The sequence below is a fragment of the Phacochoerus africanus genome, chromosome 6 (genome assembly GCF_016906955.1).
Source record: "Phacochoerus africanus isolate WHEZ1 chromosome 6, ROS_Pafr_v1, whole genome shotgun sequence".
NCBI classification, from domain to species: domain Eukaryota; kingdom Metazoa; phylum Chordata; class Mammalia; order Artiodactyla; family Suidae; genus Phacochoerus; species Phacochoerus africanus.
The window spans coordinates 41598057-41624968 of NC_062549.1; the positions used below are offsets into that span (position 1 = coordinate 41598057).

A 26912-nucleotide genomic window follows, 5' to 3' on the forward strand; every position below is an offset into this window, starting at 1 on the left:
TGGGTTCAATCCCTGGCCTCGCTCAGTGGGTCGGCGATTCTGCATTGCTGAGCTATGGAGTAGGTAGTAGACATGGCTGGGATCCTGCATTGCTGTGGCTGTGGTATAGACTGGCAGCTGTAGCCTCAATTTGACCCCTAACCGGGGAACTTCCATATGCCCCATGGATGTGGCCCTAAAAAGAAAAAAAAAAAAAAAAAAGATATTGGGTGGGCGGCATTCCTATACCTGAATCTAAACTTTCCTTCCAAAGAAGGCCAAAAGGTTAGGTGGCCCTGCCTTAGCACCACGTCCACGATTTTACCCGTATACTGGCCTGAAGTGGTCTCTTGGGATCTTCGCCTCCATCACTCTCAACGCCCCTAATTTTCCCCTCACAGCAAAAAAAGCTTTGTGAGCCTTTGTACCCCAAACACTCGGCCTCTCACTTGGCCAAAGGGTCAGCTGAGGTCAGGGCTCTTCCTCTCGCCCATCGGTTCCAGTTGTCTTCACACTCCTGCAGGTTCCCATTTCGGTTCAGCCCCAGCCCTTCCTCTGTTCTCTCCCAGTCGCTCCAGTGCCAGTCCCCATCGCACCCCCACCCCTGCTCCCTCCCTTCCGCTCGCCCCCCTACTCTCCCATCGGCGCCCGGGCTTTGTTGCCCGGGCTTGTTTCTAACTCAAGAGCATCGGCCGGCTTGGCGCCAGGTCACGTGCGTTAGTGACAACCTCTCGCAGGGCGGCCCCGGGGCCCCTGCGCCGCCGATTGGTGGGCCGGGCCTGGCGCGGCCCCGGGGCGGGGCGGCCGGGCGGGCGGGCGCAGCGGCGGATCAGCTGTTCCGAGGCTGCACAACAACAAAAGGAGCGAGAAGGGCCGGCGGCGGCCAGCGGTGTGGCCACAGGAAGGCTGGACCGGCTCCGAGCCCCGCGCCCGTCGTCCGGGAGCCGCAGCTACCTCAGCCGCCCCGAACCGCCAGCGCGCCGGTCCCCGCCAAGCCCCGCCAAGCCGGGCGCCCGCTGCCTTCGCCACCGTCCCGCCGCAGGTCGGGCCCAAGTAAGTGCGGGTGGGGCCGGCGTCCAGGGCCGCCCGCTCCCCGCCGCCCCGCGGCGCTGCCTGGCCCGCGCGCCCTGCTCTCGGGCCGGCTCGCGAGCAGCCGTCATTGCGCTCCCGGCCTCTGCAGCCGCCGCGGGCCGGACGCCCACCCCCTCGGTGGACCCTCGGCGGACCTGGGGTGCGGGAGGAGGCGGCCGTGCAGACACGGACCGGCCAAGCCCGGGCGTGGGGCGGCGGTTGGGTGTTTGGTTTCTGCCTCCTCCCCCGAGCGTGGCCTGTTTTCTTGGCCTCGGCGGGACCTCCTCTCTCCTCCTCCTCACTCCCTTCCACATCTCCTCCTCCTCCTGCTGCCCTCCGCTGTCGGACTGCGGCTGTCCGCTCGCGACTCGGCTTCGGAGCCCCGGGGTCCGGAGGAGCGAACGCGGCCGCCGCCCGGGGACGTAGCTCTCCAGTCCCGCGTCGCTGCGGCCGCCGCCCCGCCAGCAGCCCTCCCAGCGCTGGGTCGCGCTCGGTAGTGCAGCGGCTCCGGGAATCTTACCTGGCGACCTTAGGGTCCTCCTGTCCTTTGCGTGTCCCTTGACCCTGCCTGACCTTACACATCACTTTTTGAGGTTGCCCATCAGAATTAAAATCCTCATCGTTTTGATCACTCCCGCTGATTGAGTGCTTATTATGTGCCATATACCTGCCTTATCCCAATTGATTGCCACAGTAATCCTATGAAGTAGGCTGTATTATCTTATGGATAGGAAATTTGAGGCCCCAGAGAGATTAAGTAACCTACTCAAGGCCACACAGCCAGTTAAAAGGACCTGGCGTTTCTTTTTAGTAGTTGCAGATGAATTTTATGTGGGGATTCCTTATTTTTATTGTATTTCCTAATTACATCTGCTCATTATCTTCTGAGTTAATTCCAATTTAGAGTAGATAGGGACACACACACGCCCCCACGCCACTTCCATCATTCAAAGTAGTTTGGGGAAAGGGGAATGGAAAGTGAACAGTTAATAATCAGGTGCCCCAAGATCTTCAAATCACTTGTTTGCTAAGTGAAATGTATTTTTTCATTGCAAATGTGACAATCCCTGGGAAGCGTTTGCTTTTAAATCACAGCCACTGTAATCCTGAACCAGCAGCATAATTGTCTAAGGCTCCTGCCTGGAATCAGGACCTTACTAATTTCCATGACCAAGGTCTCATTTGTTTTTGTATCCTGTCTTTTGTTCCTTTTCTGTGAATACTTCATCGATTGCTTCCTCATCGTTCTCTTGGAAACTGCTCCACTTTCAAAATTAAAAGTTAACAGGCTATGAATTACCACTTATTGCTGTCTTTGTCCACTGTCATTCAGCCTTTGGGCCGACCCTGGTGGATCCCGGGGAGAATAACCCCCTTGTAGCTAGTGAAATAGGCTGAGTAGAGGGGAACAAGCAAAGACAACTTTCTTGGCTTCGTTTTTCTACAGCTTAAAATTGATTCAAAATTATTTTGAATTAGCACATTTTTCTGAACTAGTGAGAGAGGGTGGAATAGAAAGATCATTTTGAGGCTGTTTTTTGATGATGATGATGTGTTCGTTTAGCCACCTGATATTTCGAAACTGTCAGTAAGCCACAGCTGTACCCATAGTTAGAAGTTAAATCATCAAAGTTGTGGGATTTTTTTTTTTTTTTTTTAGTTTAAAATGTTGTTTTTGGAGCCTCCTACTGGCAACCAGAACCGACTGAAAAGTGCTGTTCCCTGAAGTTCATAAAGCCAGAGTTGAGGCTGAAGGAGCCTGAGAAATCCTGGGGTACGGGTGGGGGGCAACCTGGGAGCGAGGTACTCAGAACCAGACTTATGCTCTAATGCTGGTCCTGCCCCCTGACCAGCTCTGTTACTTTGGAGCAAATTACTTAATTTCTGAGCCTCAGTTTCTCTGTTAGTCAGATGGAACAAACAGATACCTCGAGTCTGTCACATGCAGTAAGCATTCAGTAAATTGTAGCAGTAAACATTTTGCAGATAAAAACACTCAGACCCAAAGATGCTAAGTGACTAGATCAGTCATCCAACTGGTCTGAAGTGAACTTGTAGTTAATATTTACTGGGTGCCTGCTGTATGTCAGACTCTTCTAAGTGATACATATTTAATCCTCACATTGGCACTGCCCTCCCCATTTTAGGGATGAGAAAACTGAGGCACCAAGAAGTTGCTATATAAGTACACACAACTCTTAAGGAGCAGAGTCAATATTTCAAACAGAGCAGGCTAATTCCAGAGTTGTGCTGCCTCTAGGTTGGTTGCTTGTCTCCAAAATGAGAAAATAAATCATACTAACCAGCTCTTCCAGACTGATAACTCCTTTTCTAAGTTCTCAAACTAGAATGCTCAACCCCATAAGTATGGAGCATTCCTACTCAAGCAATGTGAAAACATTGCTGATAAAATAATAAAGCAGGATACAAAGTTGTGCATGCATTAGTCTACAGTTATAAAAAGAAGCATGTATAGAAGAAAATGTACACTATACTAACAATAATGGCAACAAAACGTAGAGTAAGAACTATTTTCCTTATTCATCTTCTAAAATTTCTGTAATGTGATTTGATTTGTTTTATAGTAAGACATTTCTAAGGGAGGGATGGAGGTTTTTTTGAGCCAAGCAGAGAAGGGACAGAGCTGCCTTCTTTATCTATTTATTTATTTTTATTTTTTTGTCTTTTCCAGGGCCACACCCACGGCATATGGAGGTTCCTAGTCTAGGGGTCGAACAGGAGCTGTAGCCGCTAGCCTATGCCAGAGCCACAGCAATGCCAGGTCGACACCACAGCTCATGGCAACACCGGGTCCTCAACCCACTGAGTGAGGCCAGGGATCGAACCCACAACCTCATGGTTCCTAGTTGGATTCGTTAACATCTGAGCCACCATGGGAACTCCAAGCTGCCTTCTTTAAATGCTGGGGCCCAGACACTGTTTCTTTTCTCCTCTAGAGTGAGATCGTGGAGCTTGCAGATGCCAGGAAGAATAGCAGTGCCACCCCACCAGGCTTGATTCCCCTACCTCTTTGCTGAATTCCAGAACTGTATTTGTAAATTTGTCCTGGTAGGCCTCTCTGGAATTTTCGCTTTAGTTTTATCATTGTCTCTGAGTTGCGAATATCAGAAAGTCAGCGCTGTGTGGTGAGGAGTGAAGTCTGAAGTTCTGCTTTGCCTTTTAGCTCCACATAGAACCAGCTCCAGCCTCCATTCCTGGGCTGGAGCCAAGGTCAAGAGTAGCAGTGACTTGGTAGGGACATCAAGACATTAGATTTATCTGGAACAGCATTTGTCCAATAGAAAATGTGTAATGTGAGCTATATATGTATATTAAATTTTCTAGTAACATGAAAGGAAAAAGAAACAGGTGAAATTAATTTATTTTTTTCTTTTTAGGGCCACACCTGTGGCATATGGAACTGTCTGGGCTCGGGGTCAAATCGGAGCTGCAGCTGAGGCCTAGGGCACAGCCTTGGGAGCACCAGATCCAAGCCACATCTGCAACCTACACTGTAGTTTGCGGAAATCCTGGATCCTTAACCCACTGAGCGAGGCCAGGGATCAAACCCACATCCTCAGAGAGACAGTGTCAGGTTCTTAACCCACTGAGCCACAATGGAAACTCCCTCCTTTTATTAATATGCTTTATCTAACCTAACATATTGCAAATTAAATAAGGCTACAGAATTCGTTTCTTGGTCACACTAGTTGCATTTCAAATGTTCGTTCCTCTAATGTGCCTCCCTAAACAGCTTTAGTGTTTTGGATCTCTCCAACAGCTCCTTGTCTTTGTGACAGCTACAGAGAGCAGGGCCAAAGAAGCTTTGCAAAGTTAGACTAACCTCACTTGGAGAAACCAAAAGAAGGTTGACTTGTGTTGCCCTGTTGAAAGCTCCTCCAGAGACACCTTTCCTGTGGCAGAGCTGTGTATGTTCCAGGCATAAGCGGCCCATGGTTTTGGAGCGGTAGCCAGAGGGGGGCATTTTGCATTTAGGAGCTTGCAGCTTGCCAAACCACAGTGCACCCCCGCCCCATAGCATGTTTTCTGCCTAATAGCTGCCACTTATCTGGCCCGGGCCCCAGTGACTTACCTCATGTGGCATCACAGGGGACAAGGCACTCATTCAGGACAAGCAAGGATTCCCCATGGGGTGCTCCCTCCCCATCCAGCAGCTCCAGCTTCCTCGCTGGTTCAGGGCCCAAGTCCAGCCCTGTTCTCTGGAGAACTGGGATTCTCCCAACAGAATTGTACTTAGGGCCTCCATAATTTAAGAGAAACAGAGGAGAGCTTTTGAAAATGTCTTTTTCCCCTCCCAGTTTATATGCTCAAAACCTTTACCCCGTTAGCCCTTACTGATAGTTCATCTTTTGGGATATAAGTCAAGCCAGTGACACAGCCCATAGACCGTAAATAAAGCTCCCTGAGTTGTCATACTCGAGCTCTTCCATAGACCATAAATAAAGCTCCCTGAGTTGTCATACTCGAGCTCCAGATTTCATGACTTGGCCATGTTGCTTTCCAGAAGGGTTTCAGGAAGACTGGTTATGCAAGTGACACTTCCTGTTTACCCGATTTTCATAATTAATGGTCGAGGATGACAGATCGTGACCACAAAAGTGTTCCAATGTCATTTTTTTGGATGCACAGTTATAGCACTACACACTGGTAGAAGCTTGCCAGACAGTTGCAGCGGTCCACTTTGCACATACAGAATTGGACCAGGAGTCTCATCAGCTGCAGATTCTAACCACATGTATAGCTAAAGATGATTGTTTTGAAAGTGGAATGTCAAGAGTCTGAAGTTAGAGATTCGAGACTCATGCTCCTTGGATGGTCTCCCCCACTGTTGTGATTCCTGTCATCCCCTTTGTGTTAACAACTCCCACATCTCTGCCCCTAGCTGACACCATGCTCCTGAACTGCAAAGCCTTGTATTCAGCTGCCTTCTAGACGTCCCCGGCACAGGACTTGCAGATTTCCCCAATTCCACGTGCCCAGAATGCTCCACCTGCACCACGGCAGTGTTCTTGTTCCACTGAACCGTCCCACCATCCCCTCAGTTAGCCAAGCTGAAATCTGGGGCATCCTTGACTTTTGCCCTCTCCTTCCCTTCTGGCTTATGAGGTCCTCCAGGATCTGGTTCTCGCTTAGCCCCCGAGCCTACTCTCACAACCATCTGCCTAGATCTTACACCATACGGAAGGTGCCACATTCTCCCTCTTCACGTTTCTACAGCGTTCTTTCTCCTCCTTGCTCCATTCCTGACCTTGTCAGCCATTCAAAGTTAAAGACATTGACTGCAGGAATCCTCCCCTGAGCTCTGACTCTGTGGATCCGAGGAACACTCAGTACTTCTCCCCACTTGGCACTCATCACAGCGGGGTGTTGCACTCGCCATAGGAGAGCCTCCTGCACTGCTCTGTCCCCTGCACTGGGCCTGATGCATAATAGATGCTCAGTAAATATTTGTAGCATAATAGTTGACATTGACTGAAAACTTTGTACCAAGTGCCTTGCTAGGTGGGTTACTGCACTAGCTCATCTTGCAAGGGTAGGATCAGGGAGACCATCTGTGAAGTGGTGATTGGCAAAGTCCAGAGAGACACCGGGTGACTTCAGCTACGGTGAGAGAGGTGGAGAGAAGTAGGCAGATTCAAGCCACATCAGCAGCTGGAATCAACAGAACTTGCTGAGAGTTTGGATGTGGGGTTAGGGGCAGAGTAAGAGGGAGGATCAAAGGATCAAAAGGAGTCAAGCATAATAGCGAGGTTTTTGGCTTAAATAACTGCTGGATGCTGCTTTGACTCCTTCCTAAGAAGGAAGGTATGCCTGAGAATGTGGGTGAGAAACCAAACAATCTCTTGGCTGTGTTTTAGCACATGCCCATCAGGTAACCAGGGAGAAGTGGATATATAAATCTGGAACTCTGGAATAAGATCAGATGAGGCTGGGGAGTTCCTGTTGTGGCTCAGCGGGTTAAGAACATGACTAATACCCATGAGGATGCGGGTTCCATCCCTGGCCTCCCTCAGTGGGTTAAGGGTCTGGCGTTGCACAAGCTGCGGTGTAGGTGGCAGATGTGGCTCAAATCTGGTGTGGCTGCGGTGTAGGCTGGCAGCTGCAGCTCTGATTCAGCCCAGGAACTTCCATAAGCCGCAGGTGCAGCCCTAAAAAAAAATAAAAAATAAAAAATTATCAGATGAAGCTCGTGTTCCTCATTTAGAACTCACCAGAACTCCGTGAGGTGGAACTATTGTCAACCACTGAGGTAGTGTGACTTCCTTACTCTTGTAGGGCACAAGCAGCGGGGCCAGAATTTGAGCCCAGGCACCATGGTTGTTTCCGGTTCTAGTTGCTGTCCCCCTCAATTTTCTACAGTGTGCATTTCTCCTCGATGGCTGTAGGAATTGTTTCGAAGTCAAAGTATGCTATACTCACATATTTTAAATGTAATTAGTTTTTTTAAATGTAATTAGTGCTTACAGTCCTGTACAAGAACAGAGCAGAAGAGAAAATGCCAGGGAATGCTGAGGGCCTCGTGTAATAGTGGTCACTGAGCACTATTGCTGAGTTCATTTGGCAGCTTCTGATTGTTAATATCTAGTTTTTGCTGGGAGTTTCTGTTGTGGTGCAGCAGAAACGAATCCGACTAGTATCTATGAGGATGCGAGTTTGATCCCTGGCCTTACTGTGGGTAAAGGATCCAGTGTTGCAGTGAGCTGTGGTGTAGGTCGCAGACGCGGCTCAGATTCAGCATTGGGGTGGCTCCGATTGGACCTCTAGCCTGGGAACTTCCATGATAGTTGACATTGACTGAAAACTTTGTATCAAGTGCCTTGTTAGGTGGGTTACTGCACTATCTCATTTTACCAGGGTAGGATCAGGGAGACCGTCTGTGAAGTGGTGATTGGCAAAGTCCAGAGAGACACCAGGTGACTTCAGCTACGGTGAGAGAGGTGGAGAGAAGTAGGCAGATTCAAGCCACATCAGCAGCTGGAATCAACAGAACTTGCTGAGAGTTTGGGAACAGCCCTAAAAAGCATAAAAAAAAAAAATCTAGTTTTTGCTCTACTTACAGAATAGTATTTCAGCTTGAAATACATTATTCAGATTTATCCCTTCCTATAAAAGCACAGATGTGAAAAAGAACCAAGTCCTTCCCTCTCATTGCACATTTTGAGATGCTTACAGGTTGCATTTGAGTGCTCTATTCATGATGCTTGTAAGAAATACTGCATTTCTTGTGTTTGAGTCCTACAGGAAGGGAAAAGCCATAGGTATGGGCTAAGGCACATGCTTTTCTTCTCAGGGTGGGGATATGTGTGTGTCGTAAAACCACATACACATGCTACATAGACAGATGCTGATTTGAAGTAACCTTCCTTTTCTGTTTTATTTTAGGGATAATGACTCTTGCCTCTCGCCTAAGTTGAACAAGCACCTTGTGCACTTTATCCCCTGTCAGTGCCGTCAGGCTGACTGAAGACAGGTTTTTGAAATCTCAGCTATAAAGCCATCCAGCCAAAGTCTCAATCTTGCCTTAACAATGTTCCAGAGACTGAATAAAATGTTTGTGGGTGAAGTCAATACTTCTTCCAACCCAGAACCAGAATTTAGTGAGAAAGAAGATGATGAATGGATTCTCGTTGACTTCATAGGTAAGGGTATACTTAGCCGTTACTCAGCACAGCAAAAGTGGAAACTCTTGCATCTGGTTTTTGCATAAGTCAATCAGTGACCCTGAAAATTTTTAAGCCTTAAAAGTAAAGAAAAAAGAATTTGTCCGAAAAAGCCTGCAGGAAACATTCTGTGCCAGATGATCAGTCAGCGGAATTGATTGACGGACTTCAGAATTTCCAGTTTTGCAACTCTTGATCAAATCAGAGCCGCTTTAGTAGGAAACCCTCACTCTAGACAAGCAGTAACCCATCTGGCTCACTATATGTTTACTCAGTAGAATAGAAACAGTCTTAAAATCTGTTCCTGGAAAGCCAACATCATCCATCTCATACAGTGATACAGCCCACCCCCACCACGCATGCACACACATACTTGATGCTCAGAAATTATATTATAGTCATTATGCATGAGTAGAAGTGGTTTTGTTTCTGACCCAAGTAAAGGGAGGAAAGGAATTCTCTAGTGCGCAGTGGGTTGAGGATCCAGCGTTGTCCCTGCAACGGCTCAGGTTGCTGCTGTGGCGCAGGTTCCATCCATGGATGGGGAGCTTCCACATGCCGTGGATGTGGTCAAAAAATTTTAAAAAAAAATTTAAGAAAATAAAGGGAAGAATGTGAGCATCAGCTAACAGTATCATCTCTTCTTTTTCTGTGCTCTGATGTGATACCATTGTGACACTCATATCCCATGGGACTCCAACAATGCGTGTGGACCACGATCCAGACACTTGCACTGGCTTCTCAGCAGCAGAAGACGAGGAGGAAGACATCAGCGAAGAGTCACCTGCAGAGCACCCTTCCGTCTTTTCCTGTTTACCTGCATCTCTTGAGTGCCTAGCTGACCCAAGTGATTCCTGCTTCCTCCAGTTTGAGTCCTGTCCCATGGAAGAGAGCTGGTTTATCACCCCTCCCCCGTGTTTTACTGCAGGTGGCTTAACCACTATCAAGGTGGAAACCAGTCCTATGGAAAACCTTCTCATCGAACATCCCAGCATGTCTGTCTACGCCGTGCACAACTCCTGCCCCAACCTCAGCGAGGCCCACTGTGGGACTGAGGAATTTCATAACCCAGGTAGTCCCAGGTACGTTCGTCTCTCCACAGAACGTCTCTTTAAAAGCATACATTGTATTCATGTCTGCTACAAAAAGTCAGAGTGGGGTTTTTCGAAGATGCAAAGTGGTCTTGTTAGAGATTTAAGAAAGTGCGTACATAGTGCACAAGGTGGTTGAAGACACGAAAAACGTGTTCACTTTAGATTTTCAGAAAAAGCAAGTTACAGCATGACCCCAGTTATCTGATGGCACGCTGTCTCATTTGTAATATCTGCTACTGAATGGAAAGAAAAGACAGGCATTTCTGCTACAATCTTAGAATGCAACTCTGGCATTTTATAGCCTGGATTTTTGGAGGTTTCAAATTTGACAAAATAGTATATTTTCAATTAAATCTCTTATTTTCTTCCAAGTAGTCCTAACTAGGTCACATCAAATAGCACTTAACCTTGAAAACCTAAGGAATCTTAAGGATGAGATAAAATGGCAGTTTGACCAAAACGTTGTTTTCTGCCTTACAGAGCAAAGATTTCATTCAAACAGTGTTTTGTGGGTATCCTGAGCGGTCTGAAAGGCTCTGCTTGAAGGGCTGGTAGGGTTGAGGGCCTGGAAATGTTCGAGGACAGTGCCTGGTCAGTGCTGTGTTTCCGAATGAACTTACAGAGAGTCTGTGGCCTTTATCCAGGGACTATATTCAAGATTGCTCCAACCCGCTAAAATAAAGCCCATGGCCGTGTTAATTGACTCAAAGTCCAGCTAGTTTGTGGAATGTTTGCATGTTTATGGAAGAGTCCATATGGTATTAAAGTATTTCAAGGATGCCCGCACTGACTTAGTTCCCTTAATACCTGTCAGGGGTACAGGTGAATTGGGTTCTTGGCAGTAGTCACAATATTCCTGTGGTTAGTGCCATCCTCCAAAGGGCCTGTTTTTTGTTTTGTTTTGTCTTTTTAGGGCCACACCTGGGGCATATGGAAGTTCCCAGGCCAGGGGTTGAATCAGAGCTGTAGCCACCAGCCTACACCACAGGCACAGCAACGCCAGATCCGAGCCACATCTGGGACCTATGTCACAGCTCACAGCAACACCAGATCCTTAACCCACTGAGCGAAGCCAAGGATCAAACCTGCATCCTCGTGGATACTAGTCACGCTTGGCACCACTGAGTCATGACGGGAACTCCCAAAAGGCCTGTTTTTGGATTGTTCAGGCTCAGACTCTACTCACTAGACCATTGTACGTACCTCCTACTATTTCCTGTTTGCCCAATATAAACAAAGCCCAGCAAGGTCATTAATTTTTTAGCTTTACCAGAGTTTGTTGCTCTCTTGAGTCTCAATACTGTAGATGATCTCAAGTGAGGTTAAATGTGCGCTTGTACCCAGTTGAAAAACAATTTGCTTATATAGTTCCCCAGGCTTTCTACCGGATCTTTGATGGGGAATGTTACTTTCACTGGCACTTTATTCTGTACTATAAGTTTATCCAGAGGTTAATGTTTCAGGTCTTCCCACAAAAGTTTAAAATACAATTTGTTGGAAGTGGTACTGATTTAATTGCTTTTTAGTGGATTCAGATCAGTCTCTTCAGTTCTTAGACATTCTTCCCACCTGATTTTGGTCTCACCTCTGAGGAATTCCACTCAAAAATTTGGGGCGATTCATAGCCACTTTGCACTTACTGGCATTTGTATGTGTACGTTTCAGTAACGTGTGTGTGTGTACATATATATGTTCAGCAGCTTTGTGAACAACGTATTATTATTACAGAAACAGTATACACACACCGTAGAAAACTAGAAAATGCAAAAATTTTTAAATCTTAAATGACATTCTCCCCACCAAGAGATGGCGTCTGTGAAGACCCTAAGGCTTATCCTTCTAGATTGTCTTTTCTGGATGTATCCCTGCACAAGCATATACACCATTTTTAACCCAAATGGGCTCAATCTGTTTGTACTATTTTATTTTATTTTTGATCTTTTTGCCTTTTCTAGGGCCACTCCCGCGGCATATGGAGATTCCCAGGTTAGGGGTCGAATCAGAGCCTACACCAGAGCCACAGCAACTCAGGATCCGAGCCGCATCTGCTACCTACACCACAGCTCACGGCAACACTGGATCCTGAACCCACTGAGCAAGGCCAGGGATCGAACCTCAAACCTCATGGTTCCGCTTCGGATTCGTTAACCACTGAGCCACGACGGGAACTCCTATATGTACTGTTTTATAATCTGCTTCCTTAGGCAATGATCTCTACCTTTTTTTTTTTTTTTTCCCAGTAAAATTTCTCTTCATCAACCACATAAACCCTACCCAGATTTGCCTATGAGAGCCCAGAATATTTCCTCTAGTTTGTCCAAACCAACCTCCAGTTCAGAACCTTGGCCTGTATCTGGTTATGTGTTTGCAGTTTTGATGCAATGAGAATGTTCATTTTTTTATATCACGTTTGTTTTTGTGTCTTGTTTTATGTTTTAATATAACACATAGAGTAGTTAAACATATATAAAGGATCAGATGAACCCAATTTTATTTGAATGATTTCTGAACATAAGAAAGTACTACAAATTTATTATAGTTCTATAGGAACTAAAATTTTTTTTTTTTTAACATCCTTATTTTTGGATTTGAAATTCTTAGGAGAAAGACCCACGAAATCAAGATAGAATTCAGATTTTACCAAAATTAGGAGAATGGCTCTGTGGTAAAAATGTCTGTATTTTCTGAGCAAGAAATAAATCATGTATCTTTCAAAAGTTAGATTGTTTCCATCCTGTCTATCCTTGGAGAGATTACCATAAAGCACCTAAAAGTAAGGTGCTTTATAATTAAAGATAGGCTTCAGAATATGTACTTTATTGCATTTTAGCCTTTATAAATACTGTTTGTGAAGTTTATGTGCAATCATCATCTTAAATTAAGTAATACCTGTGCCTTTAATGACCTCGAGTAAGCCAGTTATAATAAAGAAGAGTCAGTCGCATCCTAACAGTAAAATTAAATAGCATTTTAAACCTTACTAGTGATTTAATAGTTCACCATTTAACATTGTAGGGCCAGGAAAAGCTGCTTATAAGACTCACTGGCACAGAGTAAGTATGTTCCCTTTGAGACTGTGTGGTATGTGTTATCAGTCTGAGCAGGGAGGTGAAGGACTCAAGCACCACCTTTTAAAAGCCACTGTCTCAACACGGAGAGCAGGCTTGTGGTTGCCAAGGGGGTGGGGGGAGGGAGTGGGATGGATGGAAAGTTTGGGGTTAGCAGATGCAAACTGTTACATTTAGCATGCATAAGCAATGAGGTCCTACCGCATAGCACAAAGAAATATATCCAATCTCCTGGGATAGACCATGATGGAAAGTAATATTTTTAAAAAATGTGTATCTTGAGTCACTTTGCTGTACAGCAGAAATTGGCACAAAATTGTAAATCAACTATACCTTAATTTAAAAAATAATAAAACAATAAAAGCTACTGTATTTTAACTGCTATTAGTTTCTTTCTTTTTTTGGGGGGGGGGCACATGTGTGGCATATGGAGGTTCCCAGGCTAAGGGGTCAAATCAGAGCAACAGCTGCCAGCCCACACCACAGCCACAGCCACTCCAGATCCAAGCTGCATCTGTGACCTACACTGTAGCTCATGGCAGTGCCAGATCCTTAGCCCACTGAGCAAGGCAAAGGATCAAACTCACATCCTCATGGATACTAATCAGGTTTATTTCTGCTGAGCCACTATGGGAACTCCCTCTCTTAGTTTCTTAATGTAATTTGCTTTAATTCTATTTCATAAAAACAATATGTTAAAAGATAATTGTTTGCGTTTTCCTCTAGTGATCATGGGCAGCATGTATAAACTGCTTTTCCTGTGTAAAATAACCCTTAAAAATCTCAGAGTTCTTCTGGAGTTCCCGTTGTAGCTCAGCAGGTTAAGAACCCAACATAGTGTCTATGAGGATGTGGGTTTGATCCCTGGCCTCACTCAGTGGGTTAAAGATCCAGCGTTACCACAAGCTGCAGCATAGGTTGCAGACATAGATCAGATCCACAGCATTGTTGTGGCCGTGGCTTAAGCCAGCAGCTGCAGCTCTGATTCCACCCCTAGTCTGGGAACTTCCATATGCAGCAGGTGCAGCCCCAAAACAAAAACAACCAAAATACAAAACATCAAAAGTTCTTTGTTATATGTTAACAGTTTAGATCTATTTGATTAGTTTTTAACATAGAAAACATAATTATATGGTTTGTTGCCATATTTTAAGATTATGTGTTCTTCAAGGGTTTTTATTACATGGCTGGGCAAATGCTATTCCAATACATGTCCTGTTGTGATATAATTTAAAACTTAGAGTTGTCTTCTATAATAAGCAGATAGCTTCTTAGCAAGAAAAATTTTATATGAGTAGAATTTCCTTATGCATGTTTCCGTTCAATACAGATATAAAGCTTGTTCCTCAAACATTTTATTTATAGACAGGGAACTTCTGTGCAGGTGCCATTGGCCCAGTGCATCAGTATCACTCCTGCCTTGTAACCATGGTCTGCAGATTGTGACCTGTATCAGAACCTTGGTTCAGGCAGTTAATGGTTGTGACCTTAACATCTCTGAGCCTGAATTTTCTGATCAGTAAAATCTGGGAATTAAAGTAGTTTCCTTTTAGGGCTTTGGTGAGAATGAAAATACATAATGTTGGCAAAAATGGTTGGCAAATGCAGATATTCAATAAATGTTAGTTCCCCTCCCAGGAAAGCTTATATAAATGTATTGGGTGTGTAATTGAAATCCACTCAAAGTGCAAAGCATTTTTTTTTAATACAGTCCACTTAATTAACCACCTGTGGATGCTGTGGCATATTTCGATTGAAAGTTGGCTTCTCCTTTCTACCCTTAACCACAAAATGTGGTCACAAAATACAGACTTGCCTGTCAGCCGTGAGACACTCAGCTCTCCTTGAGTCATAGACAGATTAGCGGGGCAAACTGAATTGCTAAGTAGCTTTTTCAGTTTCACTGATACTATATACCCTGTGACCTAATGTATCCCCGTTTCTTTCTGTTCCAGAGTGGAAGCTCAAAATGAAGTGCAACAGCACATTCACTGCTACGTTGCAGCTCTTGCTGCTCATACAGCTTTTCTGGAACAACCCAAGAGCTTGCGCCCTTCCCAGTGGATAAAAGAACACAGTGAAAGACAGTCTCTGAACAGAAATAGCCTTCGTCGCCAAAACCTTACCAGGGATTGCCATTCCCGGCAAGTAAAGCACAACGGCTGGGCTGTCCATCAGCCCTGCCCACGTCAGTACAATTACTAAGAATTTCAAGTGTGGTTGGTTCCTTTCTCTTGGTTTGTGCCGATGTGTGTGGATGTGTGTGGATGGGCGATGGCGACGCTGTCTCTTTACAGCCAACTGATGACCAATCATAGAGTTTGATCAGTGTGTTTAGACACTATCTTGAAAGCCAGATTTACATGCTGTGTATCACCTAATGCCTTGCTCTTAACCTTTACTTTTTTTGTACATTTCTTCAGAATATTTTTGGAAACATATCAGTACAATTTACAGTGTTTGGGGATGTCTTTAAATCTATTAAGATGTACATGAATTAGCAATTTAAAGACATTTCTTCCCAAGTACGAGACTAGGCATCTTTTCAATTTCATTTTATTCGGTATTAATCAATCTTCTGAGGAAACAGAACTTTATTCTCAGGGTCAGCCATACACTTTATTGACCAGTACTTGATAATCTTCTCTGTATATAATGAAAACATTTTTACACACTAACAGGAGCATTAACACATGATGGTTGCCATGGATATAATGGAATTATGGCCGAACTTTCTTTTGGAAGAAAACTTGATATATTTCTCTGTGCATGGGTGTTCTCTTTGCCAGATTTGCCATGCAGTTCACTTGGGAATTCAGGTACATTAAGTGTGTGGGTGAACAGTGCATTCAGTAATTCCGACGTGACTGTGTGACGTGGTACAGACGTTACGGGCAACGTGGGACAAAAGCCCTCATCCCACATGCAGAGGGCTTCAATTAGACCTGTGACCTTGTATTTGGAAAAGCATATGTCTACAGCTAACCCCTTGGTCCACTATTTAAGTTGTCCGGATTCTTTCCCGCCAGCTCTGCCCGCTCGCCACCTCACATCAGCTGTAAATTCAGAAGTCCTTGTCCGGGCAACTCGAGTGACTTCTCATGTATCTGCCCAAGGGGGAAGGAGGTGGCTTTGTGTGTCTGCTACAGTGACAGATCCTCTGCCACGGAGCCCGTCCTGCCAGGTGGCAGGCCAGGGGTAAGGGGGATTCCTGGTGACATCTTTCCATAGCATCTAAATGACGAGTGACAGGTCGGCTTCCTTGTTTTCATTTTTGTCTGTTAACGTGGGCTTGAGGCAGAAATCTTGAACCACTTTGGCCTCTGTTTCCTCCACCAGCGGGGGCGTAGTAATGCGTACTTCCCTCACCCTACCTTGTTGTGAGGGCTGTGTGCTCATTTGCCGGAGGGCTGTCCAGAACTGAACCCGGTGTGAAATTCCAAGGGCCTCTCTACTGAATCTAGCGGTGGGAGTGGGGCCTGTGGTGGCTTTGCTGCCACAGAGTGCTGTTCTTCAAAGTGTTGGTGCTAATGAGGCCAGGGTACAGGGTTCGGTTCACACAGAGGCCAGTTAACTCGATGCAGAAAAATCTATTTCCTTACCTCTAGCCAGTCACTTTATTTTTTATTTTATTTTTTTTTAAGCAGCGGTGATGGGTTTGGCTGAGCCCTCTGCACGCTCACAGCTTCCTCTGAAATGAAGTTAAACTCATGTACAGTCCAAAGCACGTTCTACAGGTAGAGCAGTCGTTATCGCCTTCATAATCACATAGCTGATTTTCTCACCTCCTCTGCAACCCTAGGTAAATAAGCAGACACCTCTGTACGGTGTTGTCAAGGGAAAAAGCAGCAGGAAGTTGCGTGAAGTATTATTATATTCTTCAGTATCCCTGTAAGCAGTTGGAGGCAGGGAACCCTGGGAGACTCTTTTTAAGTGGAGAGCTGTCTCTTTTCTGACCAGACTGGAGTGTGTGGCATCCGCAGGTCAGTTAGCTTAGTGAGACGCTGATGTCAGGTGGTTCTTCCACTGGCTGTGCTGAAGGGCCAGGAAGGTCTTTTTAGAACCAGCGTCTAGATTCCCCCTTCTCTCCTTATTCCCCTTCCATTTCCACTCCCCCTTTATTTATTTGTTTTCTAATTAGGGGCCAAGTCTGTCAAGTTTTTTGTCAAACTGAGCTAAAAGGTCTTTTGTTATACTATTTGTGTTTACCTGCGTTGGGAGATAAGGTCGTTTTCGTGAAGGTGTGTGTGTTTGGCACCAAGACTGTTAAAGGGCCCCATGTTGCTGACGTGAGCACAGACCAGCTAGATGTCTTCTGCATGTAAGCCTCTGAACACAGAGGGGTCTCTTTTTTCACGTATGAAATGCAAGTTGTTAGTACCTCATGAGCCATAGAAGTTCAGCCGTGACCCTTTGTTTGGCAGCACGAACAGGTTTGTATGTAAAACTGCAGTGGTGTTTTGTCCTATGATTTTTTTTTCAGCTTTCCTGCTACCTTAAATATACTTACATCTTGATCAGTTTCTGACTTTTTGTTTGCCTTATTTGGGTCAAGCTTTTTTATGCTTTGTGCCTGGAACACAGATGACTTCAGTCTTTGGGGTGGTTTTTTTTGTTTTTTTTTTTTTCCCCAGGGTAAGTGTTAGCACACGCCATCTGTGATATCATACTGTGGTTTCTGTAATCAGTATCTAAGATTTCTGTCTAAAATTCACACACGTAAGAATTGAAGCAAGTGGTTACATAATGCAGTTGAAGTTCTTGGTTGTTCAGTGTTTGTTAGCGACCTACTGTGTGCAAGACCCACGCCCAGCAACACCACAGTAGATGTTGACCTGTAAAGTATTCTTTTGAAACATGGCTGAAACGTAGCGTATTATAAGTTAATTATTATTTTTGCTGTTGTAAATATTGATGGTTTACAATGTGCTTCGGTGCATATTCCTTAAAAGTTTAAGCAGTGAGAAATAAGCCCTCTCTGAATTTAGCGCTCTGTTTCTAAACTAATAATAGAGAATGTTACTTGGGAAAAGTCTGGAATATGTGGTACACATAGCTGTGCTTCATGAGTGAGTCTCTTAGTTTTTATAATGTACCATGGTTCTCAAAGTTTGTGTTTTTTGGTTAATAAAACATTTGATAATAGATATCCCACGTTTATTACTTTTTCTTCCTCAACTAATTTGATAATGTATTGCACCAGGTAAGGCGAAGATCAACCATCCATTATTTATCTCCCGTGGCAGTTGATATGGTTGGGAGGGTGGAGAGTTTTTTTGCAGAAGGTGTAAAGTGATTGGACTTTTTACTTAACCGTTCCAGGGACTTTTTTTACATTGATTTCCTGTGCATTTTTTCAGTTCCCATGAAACTGTCCTTGTTTACATACTTTCTCTGTTGTATCAATACTTCGATTCTAGTGGGATGACAGTTTACTTAAAACTTGAGAGGGCCGTTCAGCATTGCCTAATGTTTTTACTTCTCAAATCTGTGTAGTACACTGGCTTGTAATCTTTATGTCTTCATTGACTCTGAGTGTCTTTGCTATTTCTCTTTCTCCTCAAGGAAATATACTGTCTTCATGTACTCTTAAGAAAAAAGAGCAAAAACGATTATCTTTCTAAGTCTCATTTTCTTTGAGTTGGAAACGAACAAACGAAAACATGAAGGATCCACCTAGGAGACAGACATTTAAATTTTAAATAGACTGTTGGAAAAAGTTTAAGAGTTTCCAAGTTATTAGCTTTTGTTTTTAGAAAAAGTTAAGAGACTGCTCCTTGTACTGGAGATACTAGTATACGTTTGTAATGTTACCTTAACGTTATCTTTTATTCTGCAAGTCTCGTACATACTAGTTAAATTCTTTAAAAAAATTGAGCTACTATCATGGATGGTTTCACTGCCATCAGCCATGTTGATGTATTATAAATGGCATCCTTATCTACTTATTTTAATGCTTAAGGTTTTATATAAAATGCTTTATTTAGAAAATGTACAGAATACAGTGGTGTCAGCCTTGCCATGTACCGATTTCACTTGAAATTTGACACCAATCACAGTGGTTGGGGGTGGAGAAAGAGGTTCTGGAAAACAAACAGATAAGAATATCTTTTTCAGTTTGTAACAGTATCCTTTCTGTGGGAAGAGAAGTTACTATTCCAGGAAGGCAGCTGGAGTGTATGTTTTGTGTATCATTGAGAATTTTCTTTAAAACATTTTTTCAATGGTGTAATTGTTAAATGCCCAGTTTTGCTCTGCATTTGCCTGAGGTTTCTAAAAACCAAACCAGTGCTTGGGGAGGTTAGATGTGTGTGTTTCCAGGTTGGTGTGTATGAGTGGTTCTGCTTGCTTTTTGGCTGTGTTTTCCGCCAGAGGTTTGGAACCTTAATCAATAATTTTGTGTGTTGTTGTTGTTTTTAAGTGGCTTTGGTTTTTTTTCTCAAGTTAAATTGTGAACACGTTTGCTTTTTAAGGGCAGGGCATCAGTTCTAGAGACTGAAAAGTATTGTAGGTTGTATGATACACTTTCTTGATGTGTTTCTGGACACAGTTTTTTGTTATTTTTTTTTTCAACAACTTGAAAACTCAAAAGGGACATTTGATTAGGTTATATACTGTACATCCATGGCAGCTTGTTTTCTTGAGCCACTGTCTAAATTTTTTTTTCTGTTTTTATAGAAAATTTTTATACTGATTGGTTCATAGATGATCAGTTTTATACACAGACTAAACAATACAGCACTTTGCCAAAAAATAAGTGTAGCATTGCTTAAACATTGTGTATTAACACCAGTTCTTTGTAATTGGGTTCAGCGGTGTATTTTGCACTACCTGGAGTTGTGGTTTTTAATCTGTCAGTAAATAAAATGTCCTTTAACGTCACATTTGCCAGAGTCTCTTATTTTATCTTTGATGATTAGTCTTAAAACTACATACAACTTGCTTTAAATACTTACTTTTTAGTTTTACTTCTCCAAAAGATATGTTTAGTGTGTACTTTATTTTTTTATTTTTATTTTATTTGCTTTTTAGGGCTACACCTGCGACGTATGGAGGTTCCCAGGATAGGGGTCCAATCAGAGCTACAGCAGCTGGCCTATGCCACAGCCACAGCAACACAGAATCTGAGCCTCATCTGTGACCTCCACCACAGCTCATGGCAACACCAGATCATTTAACCCACTGAGCGAGGCCAGGGATCGAACCCCTAACTTCATGGTGGCTAGTTACATTTGTTTCTGCTGTGCCACAATGGGAACTCCTCGTGTGTACTTTAAATACTGTTTTAGAAACCTGTGTAAAATTAACATATTAAAATTTTTCACCTAAATTGAATATTTATGTGAACATGACTTTGAAGGCGGCTCTCAGCCAGAATGTTTTCCCTCCAGGCAATCTGTTAAAAAACCAATATAGAATTTAATACACTGGTTCTTAGCCTTGGCAAAGCAAGCTTGGTGAATTGTTAATGGCCCCTCTCTGAGATAAATGCAGACACAATCTCATTTTAGGACAATATGGACATCGTGATTAAGGTCCACTGATGCCCCCTACTGTGGTGCTCTAGTTTCAATAGGCCAGTAAACATTCAGAATCCTCGCACAGGAAGTGCAAAGAATAGCTCCCATGTCAGTGGATCCTTGGAGAAGATCAGCATTCTAGAACTGTAGCTTATTTCAAGATACATTTTTATTATCTCTTGAAGCTCTCAGCTGAGATGAAAAGATTGGGGGCAGAGGTGAAGAAGAGGGGTCACCCCAAAGATGAAAATAAGATCATGAAAGTTGACTTGGGATGGAGCAGCTGAAATGAAAGACTAACCTGGAGTGGCAGGGGAGTGTTTGTTGCTGCCAAGAGTGTTTAGCAGGCCCACTTACAAGCTGGCTGGAATGTCAGAGGCGACTAGCAGTTCCAGCATGTCTCAAGGGCAATGACTGCATGGAGTCCAAAGTAGGTGAGTCATGGAGTTCCCTGGTGGCTCATCAGGTTAAGGATCCAGCATTGTCACTGCTGTGGCTCAGGTTGCTGCCATGGCGCGAGGTTCAATCCCTAGCCTGAGAACTTCTGCCTGCCTCAGGCATGGCCAAAAACAAAAAAGTGGGTGAGAACGCTGTAAACCACCTATAATGGAAAAGAATAAAAATTATTAAAAAAAAAAAAAGTGGGTGAGACAAAGGCCACGGTGGCTCTTGTGGATGAGCATCTCAGGGTTTCACAGTTTGACATATGGTCTAGCTCCTTGTTTGAATTTGTACTGACCAGAAGAATATTCATTGCAGCATTGTGTGTCAAATGTACAATATTAGAAACAACCTAAATGTTTATACATAGGAGAACAGTTGAAAATATCATGGTATGTCGCACAATGGAGGAAAACGCACATCAACCCAAAAAAGCTGAAGAACTGATCTGCTGCTCCTACATGAGAAAAAAGCAAAGTGCAAAAGAATATCGAGAGTAAGAAACCCTTCATGTAAGAAAGAAGGAAATATAAGGAAACACACATGTATCTGCTAATTTGTACAAAATGAAGAATAAACCAAAAACGAAACCTTCAGAGGGCAAGTGGAAAAGTCGGAAGAGAGGAATCAGAACAGGTTTGCAGGGATGCGGAAGGAGCAGCATCTCTCTGAGTGTCCCTCTGGAATAGCCTTGGCTCTTGGAACCATAGTGCTGCTTCCCACACCCTCCATGTGAGTGAAGGAGGAATCCCAAGTAGGAACCAGTTACAATCGCACCTAACTATTCCAAACGAGAACATAACCACACTGCAGGGAACTGCGGAGGAAAGAATTAATTAAGGGGAAATTATGATTCTGACTTGTACTGGAAGGTTAAGACAGAAAGAACTGCACAAATAAACTCAGTAGTAAATCTGTCGCCCACAGAGGAATGAGTTAGCAGTTCTATCCTTTTATGTGTATAGGAGGACTGAACATATGCACTGAATATATGGTGGATGAAGAGAGCTGGTTTCACACCCCACGAGGCAAAACACACCCTGAGGTGACCCCTAGTGAGTCATAGATTCTGGATTACCTTCCCCTTCAGTGAAGGGTGAACCAGTGGTTACTTGTAACCAATAGATTTATGACAGAGGTGCAGGGAGGGACTTTGCAGATGTAATTAAAGTCCCTAATCAGCTGATTTCAGGACGATAAGATTGGGACTCACCAATTGGGCAGGGCATTTGAAAGAGAGTCCAGAGGTCACAGACTTGAAGCATTTGAGGCTTTCCATTGCTGGATTTGAAAAAACAAGCTGCTATCAATTCTTTAGCCACAAAGAAATGGCTCTGCCAACAACACAAGGGAGTGTGAAGGCAGAGTCTCCTCAGTCAAACCTCCAGATGAGAAGGCAGCAGAGAACCCAGCTGCTGTGCCAGACTTCTGACTTACACAAACTGAAATAATAAAGGCGTGTTGTTTTTAGCCACTAAATTTGTAGTAACATGACGCAGTATAGAAAATGAATTACACTGTTGGAGAAAGAAGTTACAACTAAGGAAATGGGGAATACTGGAATAGGCTCTATGGTGCTGGAATGGAAGGTGTCGGGATGAAGTGATTTTTAATATATGTACAGATAAATAGGGAAATACATGTAGATGTGTATGTGTGCTAATGTACACACAAATACACGCACACTTCCTTGAGAGTGCCCCTGAGAGTGTCGGTGACAACACCTAGCACCCAGAGCTTGGTGCCTAGACTGTTTCTGCAATAAGAACAACCAGAGCTCCTTGAAGAAGTGGTTCATTCCAGGGCTGGGCAAGGAATGCTAAAGATGATTTTGGGACATCTTGGGGAGCCAGAAAATAAATCTTTAAAAAAGAATGGGGGGGAGTTCCCATCATGGCTCAGTGGTTAACGAATCCGACTAGGAACCATGAGGTTGTGGGTTCGATCCCTGGCCTTGCTCAGTGGGTTAAGGATCCGGCGTTGCCATGAGCTGTGGTGTAGGTCACAGACATGACTCAGATCCCTCATTGCTGTGGCTGTGGCATTGGCCGGCAGCTGTAGCTCCGATTCAACCCTAGCCTGGGAACCTCCATGTGCCGTGGGAGCGGCCCGAGAAATGGCAAAAAAGACAAAACAAAAAAGGATGGGGGTATGACAGACAGACACGACTTAACTGATGCAGCTCTGAATGGTGAAAAGCTGGAATAATTTGAAACCACTACCATTGTAAAATATTGAATTATTACTCATAGAATGAAATAAATATTCTTGACTCTATGCTGATAAAACTGAATCCATGGAGAAGAGTGAGCTCTTCTATACAGAAGAATTTCAGTTAATAAATGGAGTAGGTGAAATTCAAGATCATCTGTAGACAAACATCATAGCAATAACTGTCATAGGCAAATTATTGTGGGCAGAAATTTGAAGAGAAACGTGGAATCATAGTCCCGATGTATCTCTCCCATTATATTTATCAATTATCAAGGTTAAAATAGTAATAAATAGTTAAAATAGTGGAGAAACCTAGTGGACACCACCTCGGCCAAGTGATCGGGGTTAACAGCACCAATAATAAAGACGTATTAATATCATGTGTCCTTAATATGATAATAGGATCCACGGAGAAGAACACCGTATCACTTCTGCGGCAACCGTTTGACTCTTGTCAAAAAAGGCCTAACCTTGGAGTTCCCGTGGTGGCGCAGTAGTTAACGAATCCGACTAGGAACCATGAGGTTGCGGGTTCGGTCCCTGCCCTTGCTCTGGGGGTCAAGGATCCAGCGTTGCCGTGAGCTGTGGTGTAGGTTGCAAACGCAGCTTGGATCCCGTGTTGCTGTGGCTCTGGCGTAGGCCGGCGGCTACAGCTCCGGTTCGACCCCTAGCCTGGGAACCTCCATATGCCACAGGAGCGGCCCAAGAAATAGCAAAAAGACAAAAAAAAAAAAAAGCCTAACCTTGATCCATGAGAAAACATCAGACAGCCCAAATTGAGACACCCAACCAGCACGCAGGTGTCAAGGTCATGAAACATAAGGAACAAATGAGGAACAGCTTGTCAGAGAATGAAGTATACCAACTACTAAATGAAACATGAGGGTCCTAGAAGTTCCCATCGTGGCTTAGCAGAAACGAATCTGACTATCATCCATGGGGACGTAGCTTCGATCCCTGGCTCGGTGGGTTAAGGATCCTGCCTTGCTGTGAATGTGGTGTAAGCCAGCGGCTACAGAGCCCATTTGACCCCTAGCCTGGGAACCTCCGTGTGCCACAGGTGCGGCCCTAAAAAGACAAAAAAGAAAAAAAAAAAGGAAATGTGTGGGTCCTAGAGTAGAAAAAGGACCTTAAGCGCCATTCAAATAAAGTTGTGATCTTATTTAATACATTGTTAGTGTTTGTGTCCTCATCATGATCATTGTACTGTGATCATATATTTTTAACATTAAGGGACGTTCAATGAAGGGTGCTATTTTTGCAACTTTTCTGTTAAGTCTAAAATGACTTCAAAATAAGAAAGGCTCCAGTGAGTGAAGAGACAGGCCACAAAGTGGGAGAAGGTGTTCACAGCACACAGTCCACAAAGGACTGGTATCTAGAATACATAAAGAAATCTGACAAAACGTTTTTTTTTTTAAAAAAAGTTAAAAATGTCATAGAAAATGGTTTAAAAGCCTTGAACAGTAATTTCACAATAGAGGAAACTCAAAGGGTCAATTCATAGTTGACAAGATGCTAAACTTCATTAATTATCACAGGAATGCATATGCAAATCATAATGAAATACCATTGTATATTCATTTGGCAAAAATTCAACACTGACAGTACTGAGATGTCCACTGTGTCCTAGCAATTCCATTCCATGCAGAAATGTGTGCTTCTGTGCTTCAGAACCTGTGCACCAGAACTTTTTTTTTTTTTGGTGTGTTTTTTTTGGGGGGGGGTTGTCTTTTTTTTTTTTTTGTCTTTTTGCCTTTTCTAGGGGTGCTCCCGCAGCATACAGAGGTTCCCAGGCTAGGAGTGGAATTGGAGCTATAGCCGCCAACCTACGCCAGAGCCACAGGAACGAGGGACCCCAGCCGCATCTGCAACCTACAGCTCACGGCAATGCGAGATCCTTAACCCACTGAGCCAGGCCAGGGATCGAACCCTCATCCTCATGGTTCCTAGTCGGATTCATGAACCACTGTGCCATGACGGGAACTTCGTACCAGAACTTTCTTTACAGCATCTTTTCAACAGCCAGAAGCTGGAAACAACCCCGCTATCACCAGTGGTAGACTGGATAAATTGTGGTGCCCTCATGCAACGGACTGCTCTGTAACAGTGCGAGTGAACAACCTATAACCGTGCACATCAACAGAGATGGGTCTTAAAATATGTGAAGAGAGTTTCTGTCGTGGCTCAGAGGAAACGAACCGACTAGTATCCATGAAGATTCGGGTTTGATCCCTGGCCCCGCTCAGTGGGTTAAGGGTCTGGCGTTGCCGTGAGCTGTGGTGTAGGTCATGGAGGGGGCTTAGATCCCGAGTTGCTGTGGCTGTGGTGTAAGCCAGCAGCTACAGCTCCAATGCAAACCCTAGCCTGGGAATTTCCCTATGCGGGTGTGGCCCTAAAAAGCAAAAGAAAAAAGAAAAAGTCACAGAAGAATGTTTGCAATATGATTTCAACAGTGAGAAATTCAAGAGTTAGGCTGAGCCAACAATGTCATCTGGGAGAGCACATGTAGCCGCAGAAATACAAAAAGCAGGGGACTCATGACCACTCACATTTGGATGGTGGTCACCAGGCGGAGGAGGTGCAATTCAAAGGGCCCAGTCCTCGGAGTTCCTATCATGGGAAACGAATCCAACTAGGAACCATGAGGTTGCAGGTTCGATCCCTGGCCTCGATCAGTGGGTTAAGGATCCATCGTTGCCATGAGCTGTGGTGTAGATCACAGATGCAACTCAGATCTGGCGTGACTGTGGCTGTGGCGTAAGCCAGTGGCTACAGCTCTGATTTGACCCCTAGCCTGGGAAGCTCCATATGCCACAAAGGTGACTCTAAAAAGCAAAAAAAAAAAAAAAAAAAAGAAGGGCCCAGTCCACGAGCTCCTGAAGCCCTGGCCCTGTCCTATTGCTTCGTCTCAGTGTAAGACTCTGGATACGTTTCATTCGTTCTCATACATGAACAGATGGATATTTCACAGTTCTTAAGAGAGAGATACACACACATAGCCAAGTACTGAATACCTCCCAAAAGAAAGACATGAAACTCCTTGTAGGGAGAATTGGGGTCTAGGAACTAGGGCTGGAGTGGGATCCACTTTCCACTGTGTATATCCTTTTGTATTTAATACTACTCAAATAAAACTAAAGAAAATTTTTTTCAGTTTCTTGGTTCTACTCCAGAGCTACTGAGTCAGAATCTCGGAAGACGCCTGGGAATCTGGGTTCTTCAAGCTCCCTGTATGATTTTTTTTAGGCAGCTGAGGTTGAAAACCCCTGGTGTAGTGAGCAAGGTATCAGAAGAGGAAGTTGGCATCTGTGCTGTCAGGGATTCCATGCACTAGAACCCAGAGCTCCTCCTCCTTCCCCAGAAGTTGGGAACCCTAATCCTTTTCTTGGGAGAGGAAATCCAGGCCCAAGTTGGATGGGCTCTGACTTTTGAAGGCTGCTGGTTCACTCTGCTGCTCTGGAAAGAGCAGGCGCTGGTCCACCCACCATCAAGTTCCTTCTTGATCTCAGGTGACCAGCCAGAAAAGCCTGTGACTGCTTCCTGAGTTGTTGTTGGGGTTTCCTTCTACCTTGATCTTCTTCCTTCTTTTAGTGGTACTCAGTCATCTGTTTCATTAGATCATGGATTAGATGCAGTTGAGACTTAGCAGGACCTGAGTTCTGTGTCTTTGGGTTAATTTTTGGTTTAAAATACTAAGGTATCCTTTAGCATACAAATTCATATTTCAAATAAAAACGTCTGTCTGAACTTACAATTTAGGATCCCATAAGACTGCAAACTCTAGACCTGGCCTGTCTAAATATGGCACCCCCAAGCCATATGTGGCTATTTTTTGAGGAT

At 44.2% G+C, this 26912-nt stretch overlaps 1 protein-coding gene across 2 annotated transcripts; it reads left to right on the top strand.

The window, feature by feature from the left end:
- The first annotated feature begins 809 nt into the window (after positions 1–809).
- Positions 810–19776, top strand: TP53INP1 (tumor protein p53 inducible nuclear protein 1). 2 transcript variants are annotated; one of them, XM_047783580.1, is made up of 5 exons: positions 810–1032; positions 8455–8711; positions 9457–9814; positions 12842–12879; positions 14850–14984. In XM_047783580.1, the coding sequence occupies exons 2-4, from the start codon at positions 8600–8602 to the stop codon at positions 12861–12863; spliced, it is 492 nt and encodes a 163-aa protein (XP_047639536.1). In that variant the 5' UTR covers positions 810–1032; positions 8455–8599; the 3' UTR covers positions 12864–12879; positions 14850–14984. The 2 variants fall into 2 exon arrangements, with proteins under 2 accessions (XP_047639536.1, XP_047639535.1); XM_047783579.1 differs by lacking the exon at positions 12842–12879 and having other exon boundaries at positions 14850–19776.
- The last annotated feature ends 7136 nt before the right edge of the window (positions 19777–26912 follow it).

Bases quoted from the DNA above. Each gene is read 5' to 3' on its own strand.
- TP53INP1 (XM_047783579.1), top strand. From the start codon at position 8,600: ATGTTCCAGAGACTGAATAAAATGTTTGTGGGTGAAGTCAATACTTCT. The intron at 8,712-9,456 runs GTAAGGGTATAC...ACCACGATCCAG, and splicing joins GATTCTCGTTGACTTCATAG to ACACTTGCACTGGCTTCTCA. The intron at 9,815-14,849 runs GTACGTTCGTCT...TTTCTGTTCCAG, and splicing joins CATAACCCAGGTAGTCCCAG to AGTGGAAGCTCAAAATGAAG.